The sequence below is a fragment of the Balaenoptera ricei genome, chromosome 16, assembly GCF_028023285.1.
Source record: "Balaenoptera ricei isolate mBalRic1 chromosome 16, mBalRic1.hap2, whole genome shotgun sequence".
Classification (NCBI taxonomy): domain Eukaryota; kingdom Metazoa; phylum Chordata; class Mammalia; order Artiodactyla; family Balaenopteridae; genus Balaenoptera; species Balaenoptera ricei.
The window spans coordinates 25,828,007-25,842,112 of NC_082654.1; the positions used below are offsets into that span (position 1 = coordinate 25,828,007).

General features: G+C 57.0%; 1 protein-coding gene across 10 annotated transcripts in view; it reads left to right on the plus strand.

Moving 5' to 3' along the window:
* SH3PXD2A (SH3 and PX domains 2A) overlaps positions 1–14,106 on the plus strand; it is a 246,745-nt gene that overhangs the window by 197,804 nt on the left and 34,835 nt on the right. For all 10 annotated transcript variants that reach the window (XR_009497980.1, XR_009497978.1, XR_009497979.1 and 7 more), the window contains one exon: positions 10,971–11,084. Coding sequence is in view for 4 of the 10 variants with exons in the window: in XM_059900003.1 (XP_059755986.1) it covers positions 10,971–11,084 (114 nt within the window). In the remaining 6 variants the exon portion in view is untranslated. The remainder of the gene's footprint in view (positions 1–10,970; positions 11,085–14,106) is intronic.

Here is a 14,106-nt window from a genome sequence, read left to right on the forward strand (position 1 = left end):
GCCACCTTCTGTTCAGGGTAGTTGGAGGACAGTGACATTGAAGGTGATTGCCCCTCTCACTGTCATCTGGAAGAATCCCCACCGTGAAGCATGGTGAGCATTACTGGTTGGGGCTGCATGTACTCCCATTACCTGCCCATCCTGTTCCTCCTGCCAGATTGCCGTCTCCCCTCCTTCCTTCCCTCCAGATTTAATCTGAGGTTCAGTTCAGGTCTCCTCTCTTCTAGGAGTTCTTCCCTGACTACTCAGTTTCATCTCTGATGTCTGCAGTTTCCTCAAATGTTGCATCAACAATCACTGTGTCTAAGGCATGAGGCTGCCTGGGTCGCCCTGTCCCCGCCCCCAACCTGTGCCAAGCACAGAACCAGATCTTCAGTAGAGACCTTCTAAGGTCAAGGCCAAGTAACAGTGACACCAAGAGGCTTTCTCTCCAAGAAACTCCAGACACCTAAGACCACCTGCCTCCCTGCCCAACCCTGACACCAGTCATTGAGAGGCATTGAGGTCTTGGTTCCTTCTTTAAAATTCGCTGTGGTTTGCACTTAAACTTTAGTGATAGCTCTTTGGTGCGCCTTGCTAGGAACCAGGCACTATTCCGAACCCTTTTCATAGATTTACTCATCCACCAATACAGTGAGATGTAGGCATACTATAGGTCCGTTTTACAGTCGAGGAAATTGAGGCGATTGCTCAAAATCATGCAGCTCTAGTAAGCAGCAGAGCTGGGATTTAAACCCAGGCAACCTCACTCTAGAGCCCTTGCTTACAGACATGATTCTCCTCTACCCATCGTTTTCGCATGTGCCCCCTCTCTGCCTTCTGCTGGGTGCCTCGCTCATGACCTTGGCCTGCCCAGACCCAGCGCTGGACTTCTGGGCTCGTCCGGTGCGGTGGGCAGGCTGGAGCAGGGTTGGGGGAGGAGTGGCAGCGGCCCAGTTCTTGCTGTCTTCTTGCCACGGATCTACAGAGCCTTCCAAACTGTGACGTAACAGCCTGTGCTAATGGTCTTGGAATTCAGGCCTCAGGCGCCCAGGGAAGGTTCTGGGGCCCTGGTGGCCTGAGAGCCCCATCTGGGGGAAGGGGAGGCTGTGGGCAACAGAGAGGAGGGTAGGGGCCACAGGTGGGACCAGAGGAATGGGTCAGGCAGGAAGGCAGGGGCTGTGGAGGTACTTTGAGAGGGGCTAGGGGAGCCTCTCCGAGGAGGCGGGAGACTAGGAGGGACTGTCACCCGCTCCTGTTTGCTTTGGACTGTAGAGGCCACGTGCTGTGAGCTGGAGTGTGTCTTGGCAAGAGGCCGCAGTGACAGAGCCTTCTGACCAGGGGAGGCCTGGCCCAGGGTGGCCTCCTTTCATTGTTCTTAAAGGCACAGCATGCCGTGGACGGCCTGCATTTCCCACATCTCTGGCCGCTCTCAGGTAGAAGCCTCAGATCTGCCCCAAGGTTATGGGAAGGGGATCAGGGCAGAAGCGGTCCCTTAAGGCACAGCCTTGTGCCAGGTGTAGTGTGGCCAGGTGGGCAGGGCTGGTGACATGTGCCTGGCCAGGCCCCCTTCAGCCCCCTTCGTCCTCAGCATCTCCCCTCCGTCCACCATTCGGTGCCCCCAGATTCTTCATCCCCTTCTCCAAACCACTCCAAGGAAAGGACACGAGAATGCCTGGACATTTCACTCTCAGGAAGGGGCCAAAGCCTGAGCCAAGCGTACACGGAGAATGGGGGCAGGTATTCGAGGCCTGGGACTGTGCCTCTGCTCCTGGCTCCATCCCCCCTTGCCCGCCCGCACACGGAAGCCCTCACATAGGCCTGGGCATACAGTAGCACTGCACACACAGATACCCTGGGTCAGACCATGTGAAGGACCAGGCGGGGAAGAAAAGGCAGGCTCGGAGGTTACCTCAAGGCTGCTGTGTTCCAAACTCCTGCCCGATATCCTCTGGGTGGGCGCCCAGGGCTAGTGGGAGGCAGCCCCGCCTTCTCGCTGGCCCCAGCGCCAGTGCACAGGTTGTGTCTGCGCCCATCTTGGGTGCCGTGCAGGGGGAGATAGAGGAGGAGAGCCTGCGTCCTGACTGGGGGTTGTTCTCTGCAGCATCCCGATGCCTAGAACAGGGCTTGGCACATGCCAGGTGCTCAGTAAAGGCTGGTTGTTGAGTACACCGTGTGTCTTCAATGCACCAGCCCAAGTGCACCACAGGATGCCAGGCAACCCTATGGGCAGCTCATACTATTTTTTAATTAATTAATTAATTAATTTTTTTCTTTTTGGCTGTGTTGGGTCTTCGTTTCTGTGCGAGGGCTTTCTCTAGTTGCGGCGAGCGGGGGCCACTCTTCATCGCGGTGCGCGGGCCTCTCACTGCCGCGGCCTCTCTTGTTGCGGAGCACGGGCTCCAGACGCGCAGGCTCAGTAGTTGTGGCTCACGGGCCTAGTTGCTCCGCGGCATGTGGGATCTTCCCAGACCAGGGCTCGAACCCGTGTCCCCTGCATTGGCAGGCGGATTCTCAACCACTGCGCCACCAGGGAAGCCCCCAGCTTATGCTATTGTGCTAGGGAGGTCAGACCTGTTCCTGGTCACCAGTGAGCACGTGGTGAAGCCAGGATCCAAACTGAGGTCTATCTTGGAAGAGGGGCTAAGAGGTGCCTGCGGGCTGAGCCCTGGGGTGAGCAGGGTGGGGAGACCTCAGGGAGGACAGCGCCTCGAAGGACAGGGGGAGTTTCAGAGGGAGAGGGAGGAGCAGGGTCCCCCTCCCCCACCAGCTGTCGTGTTCTAGTCTGAGCCGTGACCTCAGAAGACTTTATTAACATGCTGATTGCATGCAGCTGGCCTCCTCTGGCCCTAATGAGCTCATTATCCACTCTCATTAAGGAGGCCATTGTGGCCTGGTCACCCTGGGGACAGCAGTGGCCTGGGAGTGCCCCTCGCTTCCTGCCACCCTTGGCCAGGCTCAACCCCCTTCTAGAGAGGCTAAGGCCCCCAGTCCCTCTCCCAAGTCCTCCCATCCCCTCCCTCTGTCTCCATCTCTGACTCCCTCCGTGCGCGTGCGTGCGTGCGTGTGTGTGTGTGTGTCCTTGCCTCACTCTGTTTCTAGCTCCACCCTTTCCACCCCAGTGTCAGCGCTGGGAAGCCCCACTTAGAGTCAGTTTGAAAGGGCTTTGAAATTGGCCAAACAGCTAAAGACTGTGCTCAGCCTGGACAGAGGGAGACCCTGCCTTCTGGGCCCGAGCTTTTGCCTGTTGTGGCTGAGGGGCTCCCTGCCCCACCTGGCATGGGTAGTCCTCCAGCGCTGCCCTGAGCTGGAGGTGCTGGCCAGGCCACCCGGTGCTGCCTTCTCCCACCCTCGGCGCGTGAGCCATCATGAAGTGGGTTTTAGTGAGTCCCACTGAGCGGGTCAGATGCTATGACAGGTGACCTTGCTGTTCTTTCTGGGCCTTTGCCTCCTGGAGAGGGCTGGGCCCTGGCCTATAGGCCAGCCTCGCTGAATTCTGTTCTTCCCTGGCACTGTGGACACGCGGTCCTCACAGAAGGAGGGGCCAGGGTGAGGCAGCTCTCGGACGCTTGGCCAGTTCAGCTCCCAGACGACATCCCCAGCCTGGGGGCTTAGCCTGGAGCCGCCAGAAGGAAGCCTTCTCCTGTACGTCCAGCATCTTAGTGCTCCTGGACATCAGCTTGCAGTTCCCCATTCAAAAGAATGGACATGGTAGCCCTCTCGTGCCCCATCTGGGGGGCATCTCAGCATAAGGCACTCCAGCTGGGAAGACCTACCTGAGCAGTGGCCTGGCTGGCGCTGGTAGAGCATGGCTGCCAGGCTGGGGTGCCGGGGTGTGTAAGGGGCCTCCCAGCTAGCCCAGGCCCCTTGGGGGCTCCCCACCAACTCCTGTTCCACTAAGTCCTCTGCCCCCACAACAAAAAAGAGCCTGCTCCCGTCTTGCCTGGGAACCAGGGTTGACTTCTTGGGGAAAGGCCAAGTCTGACAGCCTGTCGGGGAACAACTGCCCCCAACTGGGCACAGGTATGGCCACTTCATCAGTCCAAAGCTCAGTACTTTAGTAAAACCTTGCTGAATTTCCTTTCCCAAGAACGGAGGCTAGGACGATAGAAGAGGAAGGCTAGCACAGGCCAGCTTGGAGTTTGGATCCATCTTCCAAGGACATGAGACATTGTGAGACATTGTGGCTCAGGCCGGTCCCTGGGCATCCACGAGTGCTGGCTACCTTACCTCCCACGTCGTATGGCTTTAGCCCTTCGTTGAGTAAAGCTCATGGCTTCCATTTAATGGGCGCCTGCTGGTGTGCCAGGCCCCACGCGATGTTCTTTATCTCATCCTCACGCTAGCCTGTGTGGTAGTCTTACCATTTTACAGATGAAGAAACCAAGGCTCAGAAAGGTTAAGTCACTTTCTTGAGGCCACAGAGCATGGAAGTGGCAAAGATGGGATTCAGAGTCAGATCTTTGGCTCCAGCACTTAGGCTCTGTGCCTCAGTTTCCTCATCTGCTGTGGTGCTTGCTGCAAGCTCAGCTCTGCCCTAGAGACAAAATAGACACGACAGAGTCCCAACAAGACTTATTCTCAGAGTGCACAGGCTGCTGTGAATTGTGGGGGTGATGCTTTGGATGCTATTGGGACTTGGGGGTCAGTCAGGGAGGGCTTCCTAAAGGAGAAAGGAGGCTGCAGGACCTCTGTGCTGGGGAGCTGTGTGAGCTGAAGGACAGGAGCCAGGCCGAGGGGGCCCTGAGACATGTAGGGCAAGGAGGAAAACCCCAGGGACATCTCCCCCCGGCCCCATTTCTCACCATGCTTGCTATCATGCATTGCATCAGCTGAGAAAAGAGCAAGCCATATTGCAAAAGATAGCGCCTTCCATTCTTCTGAAACCCCTGAAGACAGCCCCCAAATTCCATAGATAGCAGTAAACACACACACACATCAGTTAACCAAGCTGTATTGAGTACCTCCTGACACACTCCTTGGGCACACACACCACCTGGCCACCCATGGGTGCTGAATCTGTTAGTCTAGAATACCAAAATACCCACCACCACCCTGATCAGAGCTCAGGGTTTTCAGCTCCTACTCTGTGCTAGGCCCCAAGCTAAGCTACTTATGTCTCATCTGTTCATTTCAACAACCGTGGGAGGTGGGCTCAACTTACTACTCCCATATCAGAGAGGGGAGACTGAGGCTCACAAAAGTTTAGTAATTTTCCCCAAATCACACAGCTAGGAAGTTGCATGCCAGGACCTGAATTTGAGTCTTTCTGACCCTAGATTCCTAATTACTACCCTCTACCCCCAGAGGATCCTCACCTGTAGACATAGACTCTCAAACCTGCGACTCGACTCATGGTGTACGCACAGAAAGCAAACACTCAGCGACGTGGACATACCCACTCACAGGTGGCACATATATAAAGCACCAGTATTCAGGGACACTCGTTCTCAGGGAGTCACCCCTGTGCACTTGCATACCACAGATGTGCACCTAATCCACTTCTGTGGTGGTTAAGAATATGGGTCGTGAAGCTGGACTGCTTGTTTTTGTTTTTGTTTTTGTTTTATTTATTTATTTATTTATTTATTTATTTATTTATTTATTTATTTATTTTTGGCTGTGTTGGGTCTTCGTTTCTGTGCGAGGGCTTTCTCCAGTTGCGGCGAGCTGGGGCCACTCTTCATCGCGGTGCGCGGGACTCTCACTCTCGCAGCCTTTCGTTGCAGAGAACGGCTCCAGACGTGCAGGCTCAGTAGTTGTGGCTCATGGGCCCAGTTGCTCCGCGGCATGTGGGATCTTCCCAGACCAGGGCTCGAACCCGTGTCCCCTGCATCGGCAGGCAGACTCTCAACCACTGCGCCACCAGGGAAGCCCTGGACTGCTTGGTTTTGAGTCCAGCTCTGCGTCTTCCTAATTGTGATCTATTCTGCCTCAGTTTCCACATCTGTCAAGTGGGGATGATGACGATAGTAAAACATAAGGTTCTTGAAGATTAAATCAAGTAATGTGTGTAACGTTAGCTCCTGACAGAGTGCCCTTCTCAGCGTCTGACCGTAATCATCATCATGTGATGCATGTACAGACACACCTCTGTTCCAGGTGCACAGGCAGCCATCCACGCGTGTGTGTGTGGACATAACCTACCTCCCACTATGTGCCTCTGCAAGAACGAGGACACGGTGTGTGCTGGAGGGGAGCCTGGGAGCCCCGAGTTCTGGCTGACGCCTGAGTCCTCTTGGCCAGCTGGGCTGCCCCCACGGTGGTTCAGGCTCTAATTGCTCCTTGGTGGAGCGGCAGTGGCCTTGGTCAGGAGCCCCAGTTGCAGCATTTGACGTCTGAGCTGCTGGCATCTGGGAGAGGCCTGTCAGCAGCTGTGGGTGGGTGCAGGCCCCGGGAGCCTCCCCCAGAGGCCCAACTGTGTGACTCGTGCCAGGGCTCCCAGGAGGTCTGCGTGTAGCTGGGTAGGCACCTCTGCCCCTGTTCAGCCACGCCTGCCTGGGCGGTGACTGAGCCTGTCTACCTTTGCTTCGCGGAGGTGCCTACAGCCCAGCCAGTGGCAAGCTCTTCTCTGCAGGGTCTGGTGCAGGAGGGACCTGAGACTTGAAGCCACACAGCCCAGCTCTGCGTGTGTCAGGGCTGGAGTGGAAGTCCAGGCCAGTGTTCTCAGGCAAGGTCGGCAGGTCCACAAAGCCGTGAGGATGGTGAGAGTCTCAGCCCCAAGTCTTGGGAGTGCAGCAGGAGAATAGGATCCTAAGTTGCTGCTCTGAGGTGCGATGATCACAGTCAGCCAGTAATGTGACCCACGCTCCATAGAAACTCGTGGTGCAACAGAGATTTTGAGGTGGGAAGGACTCAGAGACAGCCCTGGCACCTCCAAGGGGCACCTCCAAGGGGCACCCAGGTGGTGTGAGGCGCAGACCATTGTGCCGCCCTGCCCATTGGGCATCTCGGCCACACTCTCGGCCCCTCGGCAAGTCCCTGCCCAGCTCACCCTGAGTGCCAGGCCTATGCAGCAGAGGTAGGAGGAGGGCCAGCCCTCCCCTGCCCCTGGGAGATTCTCTGCACAGACAAGTCCAGATCCATCCCTCCATCACCGATCTCTGGCTCCTGGGGGGGAGGGAGGGAGCAGAAAGTACATGGAAGGTTCCCAAAGGGTGAAGTTAGGAGGGAGGGGAAGCGATGCCACCAGCAGAAAAGAGCCCTAAATCCTGGGATTATGAGGCCCTTGGAGCCAAGGAGAAAGGTCCATGCAGGGCCCTGGTCTGGAGATGGCCATGGGAAGAGGTCAGGAGAGGGGACAGCAAGAGGTCAGCAGGCTAGTGGGCTTGCTTCACACATGTGAGGACACAGACAAGCTTGGATGGGACTGATGGAGAAATCCCCTGCAAGCCCTCCTGGTACCCATGGAGGGGCTTGCCTCGTTCACCTCTGCTGAGCATGACTTTGGAGCCCAGATTCCAGAAGTAGAGAGAGGGCTTAGGAGACAGTCAGCCCAGCCATCCAGGAGATCACCAAGTCGCCTTCTTTCCTGGGAAGCCATGGGGTCACACAAGGAAAGGATAGACGATGCTCCCACTGAGACAGCAAGTAGGTTGTTTCAGAGGATGGAGTTGGCAGTGGACACACCTTGGTGTAGAAAGAGAGGCCGAGAGGGGCTGGGCGTGGGAGAGATCTTGGCAAATCCTCCACGAGACACATGCATCCAAGCTCCGCTGTTTCTCCAGGCACATCCCTGTTCTGTCTGATGACAATAAGGTCCCTGGCCCCAGCCCGGGCCCATCCTGGGGAAACCCTCTGCTGGGAAGAAGAGCTTCCCTTTGAGACTAGGCCTTCAGAGCACTTCCTTGGCCTACTGGAACTTGGCTTGGCTTTGGAGGCTGGAACTGGTCTTTCGTCTCCCCGGACACAGTTCGGTGAGGGTCTGGAGGGTGTGGTAACCAAAACCTTTGAGCTTTTGGCATTGGGACCTGGACCTGGGCAGGCATGTGAGAGCCTCAGCCTTCCAGACCCTCCCAAAAGTGACTCCAAGTTGGGAATTGTGGTGCCTGCTCTTTGGAGCTCTTGGAGCTTATCCTGTGAGCGGGAGGTCGGGGAGGGACCGCTTACCCAGAGTGGCTCAGAGGGCTTCATCCTTACATGCCAAAATCTGTGGTGGCAGGTGCCCAGTGGGCTTGGGTTTTGTTCTCCAGACTTGACTCATGATGGTGGACCTTTGATTAGGAACCTTGCTGATTGCTGGGTAGGGATGGCATTAGTGAGTGAGTGAAACCCACTCTGGCTCAGTTGAACAGCCCAGGAAGGTCACTGGCTCACTGTAATTAGCAAGTCCAACAGGGCGGTCTAGCTTTAGCGCACCTGCACCCCAGGGTCAAGTGGTGGTCATCAGGACTGACTTCCTCCATCTCCTGACTTTGTTTTATTGACTTAACTCTCAGGACATCTCTTCCCACACACCTCTGCGATTCTTGGTTAACGTGGGATTTAGGGTTCAGGTCGCCAGAGCACCCATGTCAGTTCCTGGAAAAGCCCCTGAACCATTACAGTGTCCGGGGAAGTGGCAGACCAGTCAGAATGACGTCTGTGGCCTAGGAGGCAGGGCCGCAGGGCAGGAGCCTCTATGAGGTCGGGAGCTCTGTCCCGTGACCTCCGGTCGGGAGCTCTGTCCCGTGACCTCCGGTCGGGAGCTCTGTCCCGTGACCTCCGGTCGGGAGCTCTGTCCCGTGACCTCCGGTCGGGAGCTCTGTCCCGTGACCTCCGGTCGGGAGCTCTGTCCCGTGACCTCCGGTCGGGAGCTCTGTCCCGTGACCTCCGGTCGGGAGCTCTGGCCCGTGACCTCCGGTCGGGAGCTCTGTCCCGTGACCTCCTGTCGGGAGCTCTGTCCCGTGACCTCCTGTCGGGAGCTCTGTCCCGTGACCTCCGGTCGGGAGCTCTGTCCCGTGACCTCCTGTCGGGAGCTCTGTCCCGTGACCTCCGGTCGGGAGCTCTGTCCCGTGACCTCCTGTCGGGAGCTCTGTCCCGTGACCTCCGGTCGGGAGCTCTGTCCCGTGACCTCCGGTCGGGAGCTCTGTCCCGTGACCTCCGGTCGGGAGCTCTGTCCCGTGACCTCCAGTCGGGCTCTGTGGAAGAACACTGGGCCCGGGGCCTCTTGGCAGAGACTGTTGGGGTTCCTGAGAGTGTTCCCCCAGAGCCTGCGAGAAGGGGAGGGGACATCCCAGGCAGAGACCCCTCTGGCTTCTTTGGGGTCTCTCAGCCACAGCCTCCTGAGCAGCTGCGGTGCTGTGGCCTGGGCGTCAGGGAGGATGGCGGTGCTGCCCCAGGCAGGTAGGCCCAGAGGGTGCACGTGGCCGTGGGTGTTATGAAGGTGGCCCACACCCATCCCACTTGGGGGAAGGACAAGGGAATTGACCTGAATCTGGCAGAGGGAGGGAAAGAAGGCATCTATCCCAGGTTCCGGAGGGGCAGTGACCCAGCTAAGGGCTGGACCGCAGAAGTCCAGACGGTTGTCTGAGACTTTAACTTTTTTTTTTTTTTTTAAAGACTTTGGTTTTTTTTAGAGCAGTTTAAGTTCCCAGGAAAATTGAGTGGAAGGTACCGAGGTGTCTCATATACACCTGCCCCCGCGCACGCACAGCCTGCCCCATCCTCAACCTCCCGCACCAGAGTGGTGCATTTGTTACAACTGATGAACCTGCACTGACACATCCTAGTCACCCAGAGTCCCTAGTTTACATTAGGTTTCACTCTTGGTGCTAGACGTTCTGTGGGTGTGGACAAATGTATAAGAACATGTATCCAACATTATGGTATCATACAGCTGTCATGGTGTTTCATAGGTTTTGCAGAGCTGCACGCAGAGTGTTGTGGAACTTCCTGGAAAGGGTGGGGTGCAGTGGGCATTCAAGACTAGACCACCGGCTGTTTGCTCTCCCAGGCCTGTGACATGGAGCATCGGAAGTTGAAGACCTAGGTGCTGACCCTGGGTGCTGCGGTCCTGTGCAGTGGTGGGGCTTCTGTCCTCCGTCCCTCTCCACTGCTGTCACAGCAGCCCCCAGGCAACCTCCTCCACCTCCCAGGGCTAAGCCCAGCTGGGAGCGCCTGGAGGTCCCCTTGTGCCCCCTCCTCGGGCAGCCACTCACTGCTGTGGCCACGTGGTGATGGGGCCTCAGTGCTGGCCAGGGAGGAACCCTGGGGTCTCCTGACAGGCTACAGTCCAGGTTTGGAAATGCTGAGCTCTGTCACGGACAGAAAAGAGAACTGGTGCCAAAATGGCTTTGGAGGCAAGTAGTGGAGTCCCAAGGCTCCCAAGTTTGGAGTACTTTGCTCAGTGTTTGTTTGAATGATGAATGAACGAGCCAACAAAGGGGAAAGAAAATGAATGAGCCGTTATCACTTGGCCACAACCCTCAAGGGTCACTCAAGGGTGCAGTGCCCACTTACTGTGATTGAGTTGTCAACATACTGAAGGGCAGCTGTGAGTAGCACCAATGTGAAAATACCACTGACCCGAGGTGGGAAGCAGGAGCAGTGACCATCAGAACGTATCTGTGAGGCCTTTACCCCCAGGTGCCTTTAAAAGCAGAGAAAGTGGTCCCCACTCCAGGTCACACGGTGGTCCTAGTGGGCTTGAAAGACCCTACACCATCTCTGTGTTTGGTCGGAGCTCCCTTGACCTTTCCTGCAAGGTAACTTTCACGTGTTGGGCATGTCATTGTGTCAATTTCATTTTCCATTTTTTTTTTGTTATCAGATGTCTGTGTGAGTGGATTGCGGTCCATCAGGCCCTCTTCTCAGGGAGCGTGTTGGTTTCTTCTTTCTCAACGAGGAGCCTGGGCTCCAGGAGGCTGGACGTGGGCAAGACGTTTGCCAGGCACCCAGGCTGTGTGGCTCTGTGCCCTCCCCTCCACGCTGCTCCTTCCCTCCTCGTCCTGGCCCCATCCACCTCTGCCATCTGCCGGGCTCTCATGGCTGCTCTCTCGTCCCCACTGCAGGCTGGTGGTTCGTGAGCACCTCTGAGGAACAGGGCTGGGTCCCTGCCACCTACCTGGAGGCCCAGAATGGTACTCGGGACGACTCAGATATCAACACCTCCAAGACTGGGGAAGGTAAGCGCCTGCGGGTTCAAGGGGTCGGGGAGATGACGCAGCTTTCCCACCCTTCTCCCTAAAACCATCAGAAACTCTAAAATGATATGCATCATGTTTCCCCCCTGCTTCTCCCAGGATCCCATGTCACTGAGGCCAACCCACAAGCTCACCTCCAATGCCAGGTCTGTCCTTACTGGTCCCACATGGGGCTAAAATTAGAGGGGAGATTCCCTTGGGGTGTGGATCTCAGGCTTTGGCAACTTTGGGGCAGAGATTGGGGAGAACGGTCTTAGGGCTGGTCTCTCTCCCCACCAGCAGGCCTGGGTTCCTCTGGGGGTCCCCACAGAGATCTACCTTTGCCCTCCTCACCCCACACTGTGCTCTCTGTGACAGGGACGACCCCAAAGGGACTGTGTGCACACAACTTCCTGCCGTGCACAGTCTGTTCAGAGGCCTCTCTTCCAGGTGCCTGTTATCCCGGTCAGGGGTGCAGACATGGAAGGCAGGTCTGTGAATCATTTCTCAGTGTTGCAGGAACCCAGGGATGCCTCCAGCCCCTGCACCGTCAGCCTCTCTCATTAGCTCTGACCTGGTGAGGTTTTTCTGGGGTTTTCTCCAATGCATTTCAAGGAGCCTGCCCCTCCTCCCAACCCCAGCCAGCACTGGCCTGGTCAGCCTATCCGTGGACTTGGGTATTCCCCAGAGCAGGCTGCCAGAGCCCAGCGAGTCTGAGCCACCCCGTTCCCGGCTGCCCACTCCTAGTGACTTCCAAACCTCCCTTATTCTGGCAGCAGGAACGCTTGCCCTAACGGTCAGTGGGGACCGTCCAAATGGGCACATCTGAGAGCCAGGGGGATGCATGCCTGCCACCCAGGGCTCAGGCCACCTCCAGGCCTGCCCCTGCCCCACGCCCCATTCCACACTGCCCAGGCCAAAATAAGCAGCCTGCCAAGCCCCAGCTCCGTATTCATCCTTCCCCCAAATGTCGGTTACTCGGCAGGCAGTTGGAGCCCCGCCCTTCCTCCCATGTAAATGCTGTATTTCAGTCCCTTGACCAGTACTGCAGCCCCTGCAGTGCATGTCTGCCTTGTGACAGGTTTCCAGAGACCAGGCCCCATTGAGAAGGGCTGGCATGTTCAGGCCAGGTACTCGGTCTTTCCCGGCTGCTCCCCGAGCCCAGGGGCTGAGCCTGTCCCCCATCTCGTCTCTGGTTCCCTCGCACCTCTGCAGCGGTGCAGGGTCGTAGCCCCTGAGCTGGGGCCGGTCTGTTTTGCCTGCAGTCACCAGGCCTCACCTCCTATCCAGTTCCACATTCCGGGGGGTATCCCAGGGCTTTTCAGAAATAACAATCCCTAGAGTGTACTGAGGTCTCACTCACTCCTAGGTGTCTGCCCTGGTCCTTGAAATGCCCTCACCGCCCTGGGAGGGCTCTGTCACCATCTCCATCTTCCAGATGCAGGAACTGAGGCTGCAAATATTTAGATATGTATTTGTCCTCATAAGGCTTGAGCCCTGGTCGGCCTCCTCAGCCAGTGGTCTTCCCACCATGCCGCATGCCCCTCCGTGAAGCATTTTCTTGTGAGCAATTCTAGGAGGGTGTATGTGTGTCTGTGTGTGGGGGATTGGAGCCCCACCTGAAAAGGTGACGCCAAGAGAGTCAGAGTGGAGACGTCAGGTAGATGCTGGAGGACCAGGACACCAAGTGGGCAGGAAAGAGCCTGAGAGGTGCGTGGGCACTGATGCCACCAGGCTGGTTTGAAGAGAGATTGGGTGCTTTGCACAGAACAAGCAGTAACAGGTTATAGAGAATTTTGACCTCGATGGAGTAAGAACCAGGCGGCCAGTGGAGGTTCTGCATTCAAGCAGGGGCGGGGGCGGGTGTGTATGTGCGCGTGCGCGTGTACGCTCAGGGCGAACCTCCTGATAATAGGTTCCTCTGCACACTTTGATAGGACCTGTGTGCCTGCACCCCTGGCAACATTTGGGCAGCTGTGAGTTCCATCATCACATCGTGGGCATCTCCCCGCAGCTGTACGGAAGGGCTCAGGACTCAGTACCCCAGCCCAAGGCCCAACAGCTGTGGTGTGTCCGCCAGTCTCTGCACTGGCAGCAATGTGGCTAAGAGATCAGCCCACCCTGGTCCCCTCTCTGGCCATCTCTACCCCAGCCCCGTTGCCATCGCATTGTAGGTCCCCTGAGCTCTATAGGCAGAAATTGGAAGCCTTCATCCCATCAGAGCTTCCCTAACAGCTCATGTTCCATTGCTTCAGAAAGAAAAGAGACCATTGGCTGTTTTGGTTTATTTCTATTATCAGATATTCTGGCATATGTTCATGTTTCTCCTGAAGCCAGGTGTGCTGTGGAGAATGCAGAAATGTTTCAGTAGGGGGCAGGAGGGCCGAGGTGGAGGCTGAGACCCTCTCGTCCACTGCTGATCAGGAGGGTCCAGGCCCGACGTTGGCAGGGTGCTTCAGTGAGGGGTGTCACCTCCACAGAGTCCCCAGATCAGTTAGTGGCAGAGCCAGGACCCGAACCTGGGTCTCTGCCTGTGCCCTGCAGCCACCGGCAATGACCTGCCTTTCTCCCTGGGCTGGCACTGGCCCCAGGGTCCAGGCCTTCTCCACTGTTGGTGCCTAAAGGGCGCAGGGTCTAGAGTCCAGGCTCCAGAGCCAGACTGCGTGGACTTGCGTGCCGCCTTGACGCTCAGGTGTGTGACTCAGAGGGTTCCTGAACATCCCTGTGCCTCTGGCCTCCCATTTCTAGAATGGGGAGAGTGCCAGCTACATGGGGCTTTTGTGAGGCTCCAGTGAGATGGTCTTGGTACCTGGTTTAAACCGGGTAATTGTCACTTACTGCTAAGGTGGCCCCAGGCTGGGCATCAGCTGAAGTGAAGCTCCTCTGCCCACAGAGAAACCAGGGGGACACACCCCCAGGAGGTCAGCTGTCCAGGTTCTTCCCGGTCTGACCTCACACAGGACCTCATCTCCATTCCACAGAGCCCGTCCCGTCCCTGTCTTATTTCACGCCGGGGCAGGTGGTG